The 16,134-nt window shown below is 45.2% G+C and overlaps 1 protein-coding gene across 3 annotated transcripts in view; it reads right to left on the bottom strand.

Moving 5' to 3' along the window:
• Positions 1 to 265: 265 nt before the first annotated feature.
• Positions 266 to 16,134, bottom strand: part of cibar1 (CBY1 interacting BAR domain containing 1) — a 39,585-nt gene continuing 23,716 nt past the window's right edge. For 2 of the 3 annotated variants that reach the window (XR_016488636.1, XM_021572802.3), the window contains 2 exons: positions 1,917 to 2,036; positions 266 to 850 (listed from right to left, as the gene is read on the bottom strand). Coding sequence is in view for 1 of the 3 variants with exons in the window: in XM_021572802.3 (XP_021428477.1) it covers positions 740 to 850; positions 1,917 to 2,036 (231 nt within the window). In the remaining 2 variants the exon portion in view is untranslated. The remainder of the gene's footprint in view (positions 851 to 1,916; positions 2,037 to 16,134) is intronic. The other variant, XR_016488637.1, reaches the window with a different exon arrangement.

Below are 16,134 nucleotides of genomic sequence, written 5' to 3'. Positions count from 1 at the left end.
ACAGACAGCACAAACAGACCTGGGACCAGGCTAGTTTAGTGCTTACTAAACACAGTAAAACAACTGAACAGTATGTAGAGGGTTATTTAATATCACTGCATGACCAGGGAGTGGATGGGTCCTTTCTAATCCACCATCATCATTATGACCAGTGTGAGGCAGTTTCAACTAAACCCTCCTGTGTATCATTCAACACATGGTGCCAAAAAGTCTACATGGCAAAAACAAGACATTGAAGATTCTGAACAATTCATAAATTCCATTGTTGAGTCCACTGGCAAGAGTTTATTCCATAAAAACAACAGTTTTTCTATTCTGGAAAGTTTATACAATAAAGGCAACATTGCCACACAAAACAAATACAGATTTGGCACTTTGCTATGTACAAATACAAGTAGACATTAATACTGCCACATGACAAAGACATTGATATCCCACCATCCCTTTGGTCAATGAAATAGTTAAACAAATAACATAGCAATTATTTCAGCTCCAGAATTGGAAATTATAACGACCATGTACAACTGCTGGGTTAAAAACACTTTACGTGAATATTATTTCTGTGTCCACAAGTGGCACCCTATTCCCTATATAGTGCACTTACTTTTGACCAGAGCCCTATGGGCCCCTTATGGCCCTTGTTTAGGACATCATTTCATGGCCATAAAGAACACAATATTTTCTAGAAAACGTCCTCCCATCACAAATGAAAAGATACTAATCAAAACAGATTTCCAATTCATTCATCATCTGTGACTTCTTCAAGATCATCATCTTCCTCTTCATCATCCACATCTTCGTCATCTCCCTCCTCCTCCTCTCGCCTCTGTCTGCTCGGGGTCAGTGATTGCTATAGAAAACAGGCAGTCATTCAGTAAATAGACTGACTAAAAAGATGATCACTACAACTTGTTACCATTCTAAAACCATGTATTCTGTGTCTGTGCTGTAAAGTACATTATTCAATACAATGCAACTTTGTATGAGTCTGTTTCTGCTATCATGCCAACTCCTTGTTACTCATTGCCAAGCCATATTTGGAGTTGGCAAGCATACAACCAGTATCTGAGACCAGGGCTAGGCTAGTGTCCGAGACCAGGGCTAGGCTAGCGTCCGAGACCAGGGCTAGGCTAGCGTCCGAGACCAGGGCTAGGCTAGCGTCCGAGACCAGGGCTAGGCTAGCGTCCGAGACCAGGGCTAGGCTAGCGTCCAAGACCAGGGCTAGGCTAGCGTCCGAGACCAGGGCTAGGCTAGCGTCCGAGACCAGGGCTAGGCTAGCGTCCGAGACCAGGGCTAGGCTAGAGTCCTAGACCAGGGCTAGGCTAGCGTCTGAGACCAGGCTCAGCATCCTCAAAGACAGAGGAGATGGAAAAAAAGCAGGCTACCTCTCTCAGTCTTCCTGTTAAATAAAGCAGTTTGATATCAGATTACAGGCTACCTCTAGGTGTTCCTGTTAAATAAAGCAGTTTGATATCAGATTACAGGCTACCTCTAGGTGTTCCTGTTAAATAAAGTAGTTTGATATCAGATTACAGGCTACCTCTAGGTGTTCCTGTTAAATAAAGCAGTTTGATATCAGATTACAGGCTACCTCTAGGTGTTCCTGTGAAGAGGTTAGTTAGGTTGTGATGATAAGGATGATGTTGCTGTACACAGCTCAGATACAACCTGACTGATAAAGGTACAGTAAGGGATATTAACAAGGGCCATAGAACATTCTGCTTTTCTACGAGGAGCAAAAACCATGTTGGAAGCATCAAGATTACCCCATTAACACTCCCATCAATCAAAACAAGTGGTTGAATTACACCACAGTTATCGGGCACCAACAGTAGATGTCTGGCCACAGAAGAAGACAAAGGTCAAAGGTTCAGAACCTGAAGAGAGTAAGTTGGTTTTGGGCACCAGTATCTTACCTGTAAGGTCCCCGTTTTACTCAGGGTAGACGCAGTCAGATTGAGTGATGTTTTGGAATTAGCACGCACTATTTCTAAGCGAGACTGGTAGTCAGGGGGGTGCAGCAAGCTCCTGAATACCTGCCAAAACAGGACGGAGGGCTGGCTATACTCTTCCATTTAGAAATCCCCCCCCAAAAACGGTGCTTCTGCTGGCCTCTTGAACTGACAATTGGGTGTAAACAATGGACATTTCCAGAATGTAAACAAATGTGTTCCGCCTTTGATAGCCAATTATAAATGAGTATGAAGAATGGAACACTATCAATAATGTGCAGAATCCTAGACATTACCCTGGATAAAAGTCCTATTACACTGGACATACATGCAGTGGGGATAGAACATGTCTTATATTAACAATGGAGAAAGACGGGTTTAAACATTTGTTTGCCCCCCCCCCCCCCCCCCTGCATTAAATGGTATAAGTGCAGTAATATCTAACTAAATGCTTGTGTTCCTAGCTCCAACAGTGTAGTAGTATCTAACTAAATGCTGGTTTTCCTAGCTCCAACAGTGCAGTAGTACCTAACAGCGCAGTAGTATCTAAAAAAAGATTCACAATTGTACACACAAATCTAAAAGTAAAAGAATGGAATTAAGATATATATATTTATTAGATTGTGCAATGTCGGCATGGCATTGACTAAAATACAGTAGAATGGAATACAGTATCTACAGATGAAGTGGGAAGTTTACATACACCTCAGCCAAATACACTTGAAGTCAGTTTCTCACAATTCCTGACATTTAATCCTAGTAAACATTCCCTGTTTTAGGTCAGTTAGGATCACCACTTTATTTTAAGAATGTGAAATGTCAGAATAATAGTAGAGAGAATGAATTCTTTCAGCTTCTATTTCTTTCATCACATTCCCGGAGAGAGAGTCAGAAGTTTACATACACTCAATTAGTATTTGGTAGCATTGCCTTTCAATTGTTTAACTTGGGTCAAACGTTTCGGGTAGCCTTCCACAAGCTTCCCACAATAATTTGGGTGAATTTTGGCCCATTTTGGCCCCTCCTGACAGAGGTGGAGTAACTGAGTCAGATTTGTAGGACCTCCTTGCTCGCACACGCTTTTTCAGTTCTGCCCACACATTTTCTATGGGACTGAGGTCAGGGCTTTGTGATGGCCACTACCATACCTTGACTTTGTTGTCCTTAAGCCATTTTGCCACAACTTTGAAAGTATGCTTGGGGACATTGTCCAATTGGATGACCCATTTGCGACCAAGCTTTAACTTCCTGACTGATGTCTTGAGATGTTGCTTCAATATATCCACATAAATTTCCTACCTCATGATGCCATCTATTTTGTGAAGTGCACTAGTCCCTCCTGCAGCAAAGCACCCCCACAACATGATGCTGCCACCCCCGTGCTTCACGGTTGGGATGGTGTTCTTCGGCTTGTAAGCCTCCCCCTTTTTCCTCCAAACATAACGATGGTCATTATGGACAAACAGTTCTATATTTGTTTCATCAGACCAGAAGACATTTTGCCAAAAAGTACAATCTTTGTCCCCATGTGCAGTTGCAAACCGTAGTCTGGCTTTTTTATGGAAGTTTTGGAGCAGTCTCTTCTTCCTTGCTGAGCGGCCTTTCAGATTATGTCAATATAGGACTCGTTTTACTGTGGATATAGATACTTTTGTACCTGTTTCCTCCAGCATCTTCATAAGGTCCTTTGCTGTTGTTCTGGTATTGATTTACACTTTTCGCACCAAAGTATGTTCATCTCTAGGAGACAGAACATATCTCCTTCCTGGGCAGTATGACGGCTCCGTGGTGTTTATACCTGCGTACTATTGTTTGTACAGATGAATGTGGTACCTTCAGGCGTTTGGAAATTGCTCCCAAGGATGAAACAGACTTGTCGAGGTCTTGGCTGATTTCTATAGATCTCCCCATGATGTCAAGCTAAGAGGCACTGAGTTTGAAGGTAGGCCTTGAAATACTTCCACAGGTACACCTCCAATTGACTCAAATTATGTCAATTAGCCTATCAGAAGCTTCTAAAGCCATGACATAATTTTCGGGAATTTTCTAAGCTGTTTAAAGGCTCAGTCAACTTAGTGTATGTAAACTTCTGACCCACTGGAATTGTGATACAGTGAAATAATCTGTCTGTAAACAATTGCTGGAAAAATTACTTGTGCCATGCACAAAGTAGATGTCCTAACCGACTTGCCAAAACTATAGTTTATTAAAAAGAAATGTGTGGTTGAAAAATGAGTTTTAATGACTCCACCCTAAGTGTATGTAAACTTCCAACTTCAACTGTATATATGAAATGAGTAAGCAGTATGTAAGCATTATTAAAGTGGCCAGTACTGCCATGTACAGTCATGTGAAAAAGTAAGTACACCCTCTGGAAAGTGGTCATGTTGTTTATTACATATTTGGACACCTATATTTGAGCTAAATTCCCACCACATTCATTGATAAAAAGGTAACCCAATTTAACAAATCATACAAAATAAATAAACTTTGAAAATGTTAAGCAATTACGCGGAAAAAAAGTTAGTAAAAGTAGGGGTGTACTATGATATAAAATAGCTAAAATTAGAATCAGATGCAACAAAACAGGTGAAAATGATTAGAAAATCATTAGAGAGTACCTTGGGAGGGTGCAGCCCTCCACAAAGATGGCTCAACTACAAATGGAGAAAATTCCAGACCACTGGCAATCGTCCCACCAAATTCAGCCAAAGAGTTGCCCTAAAGATGCTCATAGCAGTCTGTGAGAACCCCAGGGTTACATCAAGGGATCTACAGGCCTCTCTTGCCACAATCAATGTCGACGTTCATGAGTCAACTGCCAGAAAGAGGAAAAACCTGGCCTACATAGGAGGTCAGGAAGGAAGAACACCCAAACCTGGCCTACATAGGAGGTCAGGAAGGAAGAACACCCAAACCTGGCCTACATAGGAGGTCAGGAAGGAAGAAGACCCAAACCTGGCCTACATAGGAGGTCAGGAAGGAAGAAGCCTCTGCTCTCAAAAAAAGAAAATGCCAGACAACACTTAACTTTTACTTTTCACCCTCTCCACTACTCTCCCGTCGAAGTGGATAGGGGGCTGCTCCCTCTGCTGTTCCCTGAAGTCCACGATCAGTTCCTTTGTTTTGTTGACTTTGAGTGAGACAACACACTTTGCTGACAACACACTCTGAGGGCCCCACCTCCTCCCTGTATGGAGCTGATGCCTTGACTAATGGGAATCCATAATAAACCCCAGGAAGAGTAGCTGATGCCTTTGCTAATGGGGATCCCTAATAAACCCCAGGAAGAGTAGCTGATGCCTTGGCTAATGGGGATCCATAATAAACCCCAGGAAGAGTAGCTGATGCCTTGGCTAGTGGGGATCCATAATAACCCCCAGGAAGAGTAGCTGCTGCCTTGGCTAATGGGGATCCATAATAAACCCCAGGAAGAGTAGCTGATGCCTTGGCTAATGGGGATCCATAATAAACCCCAGGAAGAGTAGCTGATGCCTTGGCTAATGGGGATCCATAATAAACCCCAGGAAGAGTAGCTGATGCCTTGGCTAGTGGGGATCCATAATAACCCACAGGAAGAGTAGCTGCTGCCTTGGCTAATGGGGATCCATAATAAACCCCAGGAAGAGTAGCTGATGCCTTGGCTAATGGGGATCCCTAATAAACCCCAGGAAGAGTAGCTGATGCCTTGGCTAATGGGGATCCCTAATAAACCCCAGGAAGAGTAGCTGATGCCTTGGCTAATGGGGATCCATAATAAACCTCAGGAAGAGTAGCTGATGCCTTGGCTAATGGGGATCCATAATAAACCCCAGGAAGAGTAGCTGATGCCTTGGCTAATGGGGATCCATAATAAACCCCAGGAAGAGTAGCTGATGCCTTGGCTAATGGGGATCCATAATAAACCTCAGGAAGAGTAGCTGATGCCTTGGCTAATGGGGATCCCTAATAAACCCCAGGAAGAGTAGCTGATGCCTTGGCTAATGGGGATCCATAATAAACCTCAGGAAGAGTAGCTGATGCCTTGGCTAATGGGGATCCATAATAAACCTCAGGAAGAGTAGCTGATGCCTTGGCTAATGGTGATCCATAATAAACCTCAGGAAGAGTAGCTGATGCCTTGGCTAATGGGGATCCATAATAAACATCAGGAAGAGTAGCTGATAACTTGGCTAATGGGGATCCAAAATAAACCCCAGGAAGAGTAGCTGATGCCTTGGCTAATGGGGATCCATAATAAACCTCAGGAAGAGTAGCTGATGCCTTGGCTAATGGGGATCCATAATAAACCTCAGGAAGAGTAGCTGATGCCTTGGCTAATGGGGATCCCTAATAAACCTCAGGAAGAGTAGCTGCTGCCTTGACAGGAACTAATGGGGATCCATAATAAACCCCAGGAAGAGTAGCTGATGCCTTGGCTAATGGGGATCCATAATAAACCTCAGGAAGAGTAGCTGATGCCTTGGCTAATGGGGATCCATAATAAACCTCAGGAAGAGTAGCTGATGCCTTGGCTAATGGGGATCCATAATAAACCTCAGGAAGAGTAGCTGATGCCTTGGCTAATGGGGATCCATAATAAACCTCAGGAAGAGTAGCTGATGCCTTGGCTAATGGGGATCCATAATAAACCTCAGGAAGAGTAGCTGATACCTTGGCTAATGGGGATCCCTAATAAACCTCAGGAAGAGTAGCTGCTGCCTTGAGAGGAACTAATGGGGATCCATAATAAACCCCAGGAAGAGTAGCTGATGCCTTGGCTAATGGGGATCCATAATAAACCTCAGGAAGAGTAGCTGATGCCTTGGCTAATGGGGATCCATAATAAACCTCAGGAAGAGTAGCTGATGCCTTGGCTAATGGGGATCCATAATAAACCTCAGGAAGAGTAGCTGATGCCTTGGCTAATGGGGATCCATAATAAACCTCAGGAAGAGTAGCTGATGCCTTGGCTAATTTGGATCCATAATAAACCCCAGGAAGAGTAGCTGATGCCTTGGCTAATGGGGATCCATAATAAACCCCAGGAAGAGTAGCTGATGCCTTGGCTAATGGGGATCCATAACAAACCTCAGTAAGAGTAGCTGATGCCTTGGCTAATGGGGATCCATAATAAACCCCAGGAAGAGTAGCTGATGCCTTGGCTAATGGGGATCCATAATAAACCCCAGGAAGAGTAGCTGATGCCTTGGCTAATGGGGATCCATAATAAACCTCAGGAAGAGTAGCTGATACCTTGGCTAATGGGGATCCCTAATAAACCTCAGGAAGAGTAGCTGCTGCCTTGACAGGAACTAATGGGGATCCATAATAAACCCCAGGAAGAGTAGCTGATGCCTTGGCTAATGGGAATCCATAATAAACCTCAGGAAGAGTAGCTGATGCCTTGGCTAATGGGGATCCATAATAAACCTCAGGAAGAGTAGCTGATACCTTGGCTAATGGGGATCCCTAATAAACCTCAGGAAGAGTAGCTGCTGCCTTGACAGGAACTAATGGGAATCCATAAAAAACCCCAGGAAGAGTAGCTGATGCCTTGGCTAATGGGGATCCATAATAAACCTCAGGAAGAGTAGCTGATGCCTTGGCTAATGGGGATCCCTAATAAACCTCAGGAAGAGTAGCTGCTGCCTTGACAGGAACTAATGGGGATCCATAATAAACCCCAGGAAGAGTAGCTGATGCCTTGGCTAATGGGGATCCATAATAAACCTCAGGAAGAGTAGCTGATGCCTTGGCTAATGGGGATCCATAATAAACCTCAGGAAGAGTAGCTGATGCCTTGGCTAATGGGGATCCATAATAAACCTCAGGAAGAGCAGCTGATGCCTTGGCTAATGGGGATCCATAATAAACCTCAGGAAGAGTAGCTGATGCCTTGGCTAATGGGGATCCATAATAAACCTCAGGAAGAGTAGCTGATGCCTTGGCTAATGGGGATCCATAATAAACCTCAGGAAGAGTAGCTGATACCTTGGCTAATGGGGATCCCTAATAAACCTCAGGAAGAGTAGCTGCTGCCTTGACAGGAACTAATGGGGATCCATAATAAACCCCAGGAAGAGTAGCTGATGCCTTGGCTAATGGGGATCCATAATAAACCTCAGGAAGAGTAGCTGATGCCTTGGCTAATGGGGATCCCTAATAAACCTCAGGAAGAGTAGCTGCTGCCTTGACAGGAACTAATGGGGATCCATAATAAACCCCAGGAAGAGTAGCTGATGCCTTGGCTAATGGGGATCCATAATAAACCTCAGGAAGAGTAGCTGATGCCTTGGCTAATGGGGATCCATAATAAACCTCAGGAAGAGTAGCTGATGCCTTGGCTAATGGGGATCCATAATAAACCTCAGGAAGAGTAGCTGATGCCTTGGCTAATGGGGATCCATAATAAACCTCAGGAAGAGTAGCTGATGCCTTGGCTAATGGGGATCCATAATAAACCTCAGGAAGAGTAGCTGATGCCTTGGCTAATGGGGATCCATAATAAACCTCAGGAAGAGTAGCTGATACCTTGGCTAATGGGGATCCCTAATAAACCTCAGGAAGAGTAGCTGCTGCCTTGAGAGGAACTAATGGGGATCCATAATAAACCCCAGGAAGAGTAGCTGATGCCTTGGCTAATGGGGATCCATAATAAACCTCAGGAAGAGTAGCTGATGCCTTGGCTAATGGGGATCCATAATAAACCTCAGGAAGAGTAGCTGATGCCTTGGCTAATGGGGATCCATAATAAACCTCAGGAAGAGTAGCTGATGCCTTGGCTAATGGGGATCCATAATAAACCTCAGGAAGAGTAGCTGATGCCTTGGCTAATTTGGATCCATAATAAACCCCAGGAAGAGTAGCTGATGCCTTGGCTAATGGGGATCCATAATAAACCCCAGGAAGAGTAGCTGATGCCTTGGCTAATGGGGATCCATAACAAACCTCAGTAAGAGTAGCTGATGCCTTGGCTAATGGGGATCCATAATAAACCCCAGGAAGAGTAGCTGATGCCTTGGCTAATGGGGATCCATAATAAACCCCAGGAAGAGTAGCTGATGCCTTGGCTAATGGGGATCCATAATAAACCCCAGGAAGAGTAGCTGATGCCTTGGCTAATGGGGATCCATAATAAACCCCAGGAAGAGTAGCTGATGCCTTGGCTAGTGGGGATCCATAATAACCCACAGGAAGAGTAGCTGCTGCCTTGGCTAATGGGGATCCATAATAAACCCCAGGAAGAGTAGCTGATGCCTTGGCTAATGGGGATCCCTAATAAACCCCAGGAAGAGTAGCTGATGCCTTGGCTAATGGGGATCCCTAATAAACCCCAGGAAGAGTAGCTGATGCCTTGGCTAATGGGGATCCATAATAAACCTCAGGAAGAGTAGCTGATGCCTTGGCTAATGGGGATCCATAATAAACCCCAGGAAGAGTAGCTGATGCCTTGGCTAATGGGGATCCCTAATAAACCCCAGGAAGAGTAGCTGATGCCTTGGCTAATGGGGATCCATAATAAACCTCAGGAAGAGTAGCTGATGCCTTGGCTAATGGGGATCCCTAATAAACCCCAGGAAGAGTAGCTGATGCCTTGGCTAATGGGGATCCATAATAAACCTCAGGAAGAGTAGCTGATGCCTTGGCTAATGGGGATCCATAATAAACCTCAGGAAGAGTAGCTGATGCCTTGGCTAATGGTGATCCATAATAAACCTCAGGAAGAGTAGCTGATGCCTTGGCTAATGGGGATCCATAATAAACATCAGGAAGAGTAGCTGATAACTTGGCTAATGGGGATCCAAAATAAACCCCAGGAAGAGTAGCTGATGCCTTGGCTAATGGGGATCCATAATAAACCTCAGGAAGAGTAGCTGATGCCTTGGCTAATGGGGATCCATAATAAACCTCAGGAAGAGTAGCTGATGCCTTGGCTAATGGGGATCCCTAATAAACCTCAGGAAGAGTAGCTGCTGCCTTGACAGGAACTAATGGGGATCCATAATAAACCCCAGGAAGAGTAGCTGATGCCTTGGCTAATGGGGATCCATAATAAACCTCAGGAAGAGTAGCTGATGCCTTGGCTAATGGGGATCCATAATAAACCTCAGGAAGAGTAGCTGATGCCTTGGCTAATGGGGATCCATAATAAACCTCAGGAAGAGTAGCTGATGCCTTGGCTAATGGGGATCCATAATAAACCTCAGGAAGAGTAGCTGATGCCTTGGCTAATGGGGATCCATAATAAACCTCAGGAAGAGTAGCTGATACCTTGGCTAATGGGGATCCCTAATAAACCTCAGGAAGAGTAGCTGCTGCCTTGAGAGGAACTAATGGGGATCCATAATAAACCCCAGGAAGAGTAGCTGATGCCTTGGCTAATGGGGATCCATAATAAACCTCAGGAAGAGTAGCTGATGCCTTGGCTAATGGGGATCCATAATAAACCTCAGGAAGAGTAGCTGATGCCTTGGCTAATGGGGATCCATAATAAACCTCAGGAAGAGTAGCTGATGCCTTGGCTAATGGGGATCCATAATAAACCTCAGGAAGAGTAGCTGATGCCTTGGCTAATTTGGATCCATAATAAACCCCAGGAAGAGTAGCTGATGCCTTGGCTAATGGGGATCCATAATAAACCCCAGGAAGAGTAGCTGATGCCTTGGCTAATGGGGATCCATAACAAACCTCAGTAAGAGTAGCTGATGCCTTGGCTAATGGGGATCCATAATAAACCCCAGGAAGAGTAGCTGATGCCTTGGCTAATGGGGATCCATAATAAACCCCAGGAAGAGTAGCTGATGCCTTGGCTAATGGGGATCCATAATAAACCTCAGGAAGAGTAGCTGATACCTTGGCTAATGGGGATCCCTAATAAACCTCAGGAAGAGTAGCTGCTGCCTTGACAGGAACTAATGGGGATCCATAATAAACCCCAGGAAGAGTAGCTGATGCCTTGGCTAATGGGAATCCATAATAAACCTCAGGAAGAGTAGCTGATGCCTTGGCTAATGGGGATCCATAATAAACCTCAGGAAGAGTAGCTGATACCTTGGCTAATGGGGATCCCTAATAAACCTCAGGAAGAGTAGCTGCTGCCTTGACAGGAACTAATGGGGATCCATAAAAAACCCCAGGAAGAGTAGCTGATGCCTTGGCTAATGGGGATCCATAATAAACCTCAGGAAGAGTAGCTGATGCCTTGGCTAATGGGGATCCCTAATAAACCTCAGGAAGAGTAGCTGCTGCCTTGACAGGAACTAATGGGGATCCATAATAAACCCCAGGAAGAGTAGCTGATGCCTTGGCTAATGGGGATCCATAATAAACCTCAGGAAGAGTAGCTGATGCCTTGGCTAATGGGGATCCATAATAAACCTCAGGAAGAGTAGCTGATGCCTTGGCTAATGGGGATCCATAATAAACCTCAGGAAGAGTAGCTGATGCCTTGGCTAATGGGGATCCATAATAAACCTCAGGAAGAGTAGCTGATGCCTTGGCTAATGGGGATCCATAATAAACCTCAGGAAGAGTAGCTGATGCCTTGGCTAATGGGGATCCATAATAAACCTCAGGAAGAGTAGCTGATACCTTGGCTAATGGGGATCCCTAATAAACCTCAGGAAGAGTAGCTGCTGCCTTGACAGGAACTAATGGGGATCCATAATAAACCCCAGGAAGAGTAGCTGATGCCTTGGCTAATGGGGATCCATAATAAACCTCAGGAAGAGTAGCTGATGCCTTGGCTAATGGGGATCCCTAATAAACCTCAGGAAGAGTAGCTGCTGCCTTGACAGGAACTAATGGGGATCCATAATAAACCCCAGGAAGAGTAGCTGATGCCTTGGCTAATGGGGATCCATAATAAACCTCAGGAAGAGTAGCTGATGCCTTGGCTAATGGGGATCCATAATAAACCTCAGGAAGAGTAGCTGATGCCTTGGCTAATGGGGATCCATAATAAACCTCAGGAAGAGTAGCTGATGCCTTGGCTAATGGGGATCCATAATAAACCTCAGGAAGAGTAGCTGATGCCTTGGCTAATGGGGATCCATAATAAACCTCAGGAAGAGTAGCTGATGCCTTGGCTAATGGGGATCCATAATAAACCTCAGGAAGAGTAGCTGATACCTTGGCTAATGGGGATCCCTAATAAACCTCAGGAAGAGTAGCTGCTGCCTTGAGAGGAACTAATGGGGATCCATAATAAACCCCAGGAAGAGTAGCTGATGCCTTGGCTAATGGGGATCCATAATAAACCTCAGGAAGAGTAGCTGATGCCTTGGCTAATGGGGATCCATAATAAACCTCAGGAAGAGTAGCTGATGCCTTGGCTAATGGGGATCCATAATAAACCTCAGGAAGAGTAGCTGATGCCTTGGCTAATGGGGATCCATAATAAACCTCAGGAAGAGTAGCTGATGCCTTGGCTAATTTGGATCCATAATAAACCCCAGGAAGAGTAGCTGATGCCTTGGCTAATGGGGATCCATAATAAACCCCAGGAAGAGTAGCTGATGCCTTGGCTAATGGGGATCCATAACAAACCTCAGTAAGAGTAGCTGATGCCTTGGCTAATGGGGATCCATAATAAACCCCAGGAAGAGTAGCTGATGCCTTGGCTAATGGGGATCCATAATAAACCCCAGGAAGAGTAGCTGATGCCTTGGCTAATGGGGATCCATAATAAACCTCAGGAAGAGTAGCTGATACCTTGGCTAATGGGCATCCCTAATAAACCTCAGGAAGAGTAGCTGCTGCCTTGACAGGAACTAATGGGGATCCATAATAAACCCCAGGAAGAGTAGCTGATGCCTTGGCTAATGGGGATCCATAATAAACCTCAGGAAGAGTAGCTGATGCCTTGGCTAATGGGGATCCATAATAAACCTCAGGAAGAGTAGCTGATACCTTGGCTAATGGGGATCCCTAATAAACCTCAGGAAGAGTAGCTGCTGCCTTGACAGGAACTAATGGGGATCCATAATAAACCCCAGGAAGAGTAGCTGATGCCTTGGCTAATGGGGATCCATAATAAACCTCAGGAAGAGTAGCTGATGCCTTGGCTAATGGGGATCCATAATAAACCTCAGGAAGAGTAGCTGATGCCTTGGCTAATGGGGATCCATAATAAACCTCAGGAAGAGTAGCTGATGCCTTGGCTAATGGGGATCCATAATAAACCTCAGGAAGAGTAGCTGATGCCTTGGCTAATTTGGATCCATAATAAACCCCAGGAAGAGTAGCTGATGCCTTGGCTAATGGGGATCCATAATAAACCCCAGGAAGAGTAGCTGATGCCTTGGCTAATGGGGATCCATAACAAACCTCAGTAAGAGTAGCTGATGCCTTGGCTAATGGGGATCCATAATAAACCCCAGGAAGAGTAGCTGATGCCTTGGCTAATGGGGATCCATAATAAACCCCAGGAAGAGTAGCTGATGCCTTGGCTAATGGGGATCCATAATAAACCTCAGGAAGAGTAGCTGATACCTTGGCTAATGGGCATCCCTAATAAACCTCAGGAAGAGTAGCTGCTGCCTTGACAGGAACTAATGGGGATCCATAATAAACCCCAGGAAGAGTAGCTGATGCCTTGGCTAATGGGGATCCATAATAAACCTCAGGAAGAGTAGCTGATGCCTTGGCTAATGGGGATCCATAATAAACCTCAGGAAGAGTAGCTGATACCTTGGCTAATGGGGATCCCTAATAAACCTCAGGAAGAGTAGCTGCTGCCTTGACAGGAACTAATGGGGATCCATAATAAACCCCAGGAAGAGTAGCTGATGCCTTGGCTAATGGGGATCCATAATAAACCTCAGGAAGAGTAGCTGATGCCTTGGCTAATGGGGATCCATAATAAACCCCAGGAAGAGTAGCTGATGCCTTGGCTAATGGGGATCCATAATAAACCTCAGGAAGAGTAGCTGATGCCTTGGCTAATGGGGATCCATAATACACCTCAGGAAGAGTAGCTGATGCCTTGGCTAATGGGGATCCATAATAAACCTCAGGAAGAGTTGCTGCTGCCTTGACAGGAACTAATGGGGATCCATAATAAACCCCAGGAAGAGTAGCTGATGCCTTGGCTAATGGGGATCCATAATAAACCCCAGGAAGAGTAGCTGATGCCTTGGCTAATGGGGATCCATAATAAACCCCAGGAAGAGTAGCTGATGCCTTGGCTAATGGGGATCCATAATAAACCTCAGGAAGAGTAGCTGATGCCTTGGCTAATGGGGATCCATAATAAACCTCAGGAAGAGTAGCTGATGCCTTGGCTAATGGGGATCCATAATAAACCCCAGGAAGAGTAGCTGATGCCTTGGCTAATGGGGATCCATAATAAACCTCAGGAAGAGTAGCTGATGCCTTGGCTAATGGGGATCCATAATAAACCCCAGGAAGAGTAGCTGATGCCTTGGCTAATGGGGATCCATAATAAACCTCAGGAAGAGTAGCTGATGCCTTGGCTAATGGGGATCCATAATAAACCTCAGGAAGAGTAGCTGATGCCTTGGCTAATGGGGATCCATAATAAACCTCAGGAAGAGTAGCTGATGCCTTGGCTAATGGGGATCCCTAATAAACCTCAGGAAGAGTAGCTGATGCCTTGGCTAATTTGGATCCATAATAAACCCCAGGAAGGGTAGCTGATGCCTTGGCTAATGGGGATCCATAATAAACCCCAGGAAGAGTAGCTGATGCCTTGGCTAATGGGGATCCATAACAAACCTCAGTAAGAGTAGCTGATGCCTTGGCTAATGGGGATCCATAATAAACCCCAGGAAGAGTAGCTGATGCCTTGGCTAATGGGGATCCATAATAAACCCCAGGAAGAGTAGCTGATGCCTTGGCTAATGGGGATCCATAATAAACCTCAGGAAGAGTAGCTGATACCTTGGCTAATGGGGATCCCTAATAAACCTCAGGAAGAGTAGCTGCTGCCTTGACAGGAACTAATGGGGATCCATAATAAACCCCAGGAAGAGTAGCTGATGCCTTGGCTAATGGGGATCCATAATAAACCTCAGGAAGAGTAGCTGATGCCTTGGCTAATGGGGATCCATAATAAACCTCAGGAAGAGTAGCTGATGCCTTGGCTAATGGGGATCCATAATAAACCTCAGGAAGAGTTGCTGCTGCCTTGACAGGAACTAATGGGGATCCATAATAAACCCCAGGAAGAGTAGCTGATGCCTTGGCTAATGGGGATCCATAATAAACCCCAGGAAGAGTAGCTGATGCCTTGGCTAATGGGGATCCATAATAAACCCCAGGAAGAGTAGCTGATGCCTTGGCTAATGGGGATCCATAATAAACCTCAGGAAGAGTAGCTGATGCCTTGGCTAATGGGGATCCATAATAAACCTCAGGAAGAGTAGCTGATGCCTTGGCTAATGGGGATCCATAATAAACCCCAGGAAGAGTAGCTGATGCCTTGGCTAATGGGGATCCATAATAAACCTCAGGAAGAGTAGCTGATGCCTTGGCTAATGGGGATCCATAATAAACCCCAGGAAGAGTAGCTGCTGCCTTGGCTAATGGGGATCCATAATAAACCTCAGGAAGAGTAGCTGATGCCTTGGCTAATGGGGATCCATAATAAACCTCAGGAAGAGTAGCTGATGCCTTGGCTAATGGGGATCCCTAATAAACCTCAGGAAGAGTAGCTGATGCCTTGGCTAATGGGGATCCATAATAAACCCCAGGAAGAGTAGCTGATGCCTTGGCTAATGGGGATCCATAACAAACCTCAGTAAGAGTAGCTGATGCCTTGGCTAATGGGGATCCATAATAAACCTCAGGAAGAGTAGCTGATGCCTTGGCTAATGGGGATCCATAATAAACCCCAGGAAGAGTAGCTGATGCCTTGGCTAATGGGGACCCATAATAAACCCCAGGAAGAGTAGCTGATGCCTTGGCTAATGGGGATCCATAATAAACCTCAGGAAGAGTAGCTGATGCCTTGGCTAATGGGGATCCACAATAAACCTCAGGAAGAGTAGCTGATGCCTTGGCTAATGGGGATCCATAATAAACCTCAGGAAGAGTAGCTGATGCCTTGGCTAATGGGGATCCATAATAAACCTCAGGAAGAGTAGCTGATGCCTTGGCTAATGGGGATCCATAATAAACCTCAGGAAGAGTAGCTGATGCCTTGGCTAATGGGGATCCATAATAAACCTCAGGAAGA

Source organism: Oncorhynchus mykiss, chromosome 18 (genome assembly GCF_057628025.1).
Source record: "Oncorhynchus mykiss isolate SJ-2025 chromosome 18, ASM5762802v1, whole genome shotgun sequence".
Classification (NCBI taxonomy): Eukaryota; Metazoa; Chordata; class Actinopteri; order Salmoniformes; family Salmonidae; genus Oncorhynchus; species Oncorhynchus mykiss.
The sequence above is the reverse complement of the archived record's forward strand: the minus strand, read 5'-3'. Positions and strand labels throughout refer to the sequence as shown.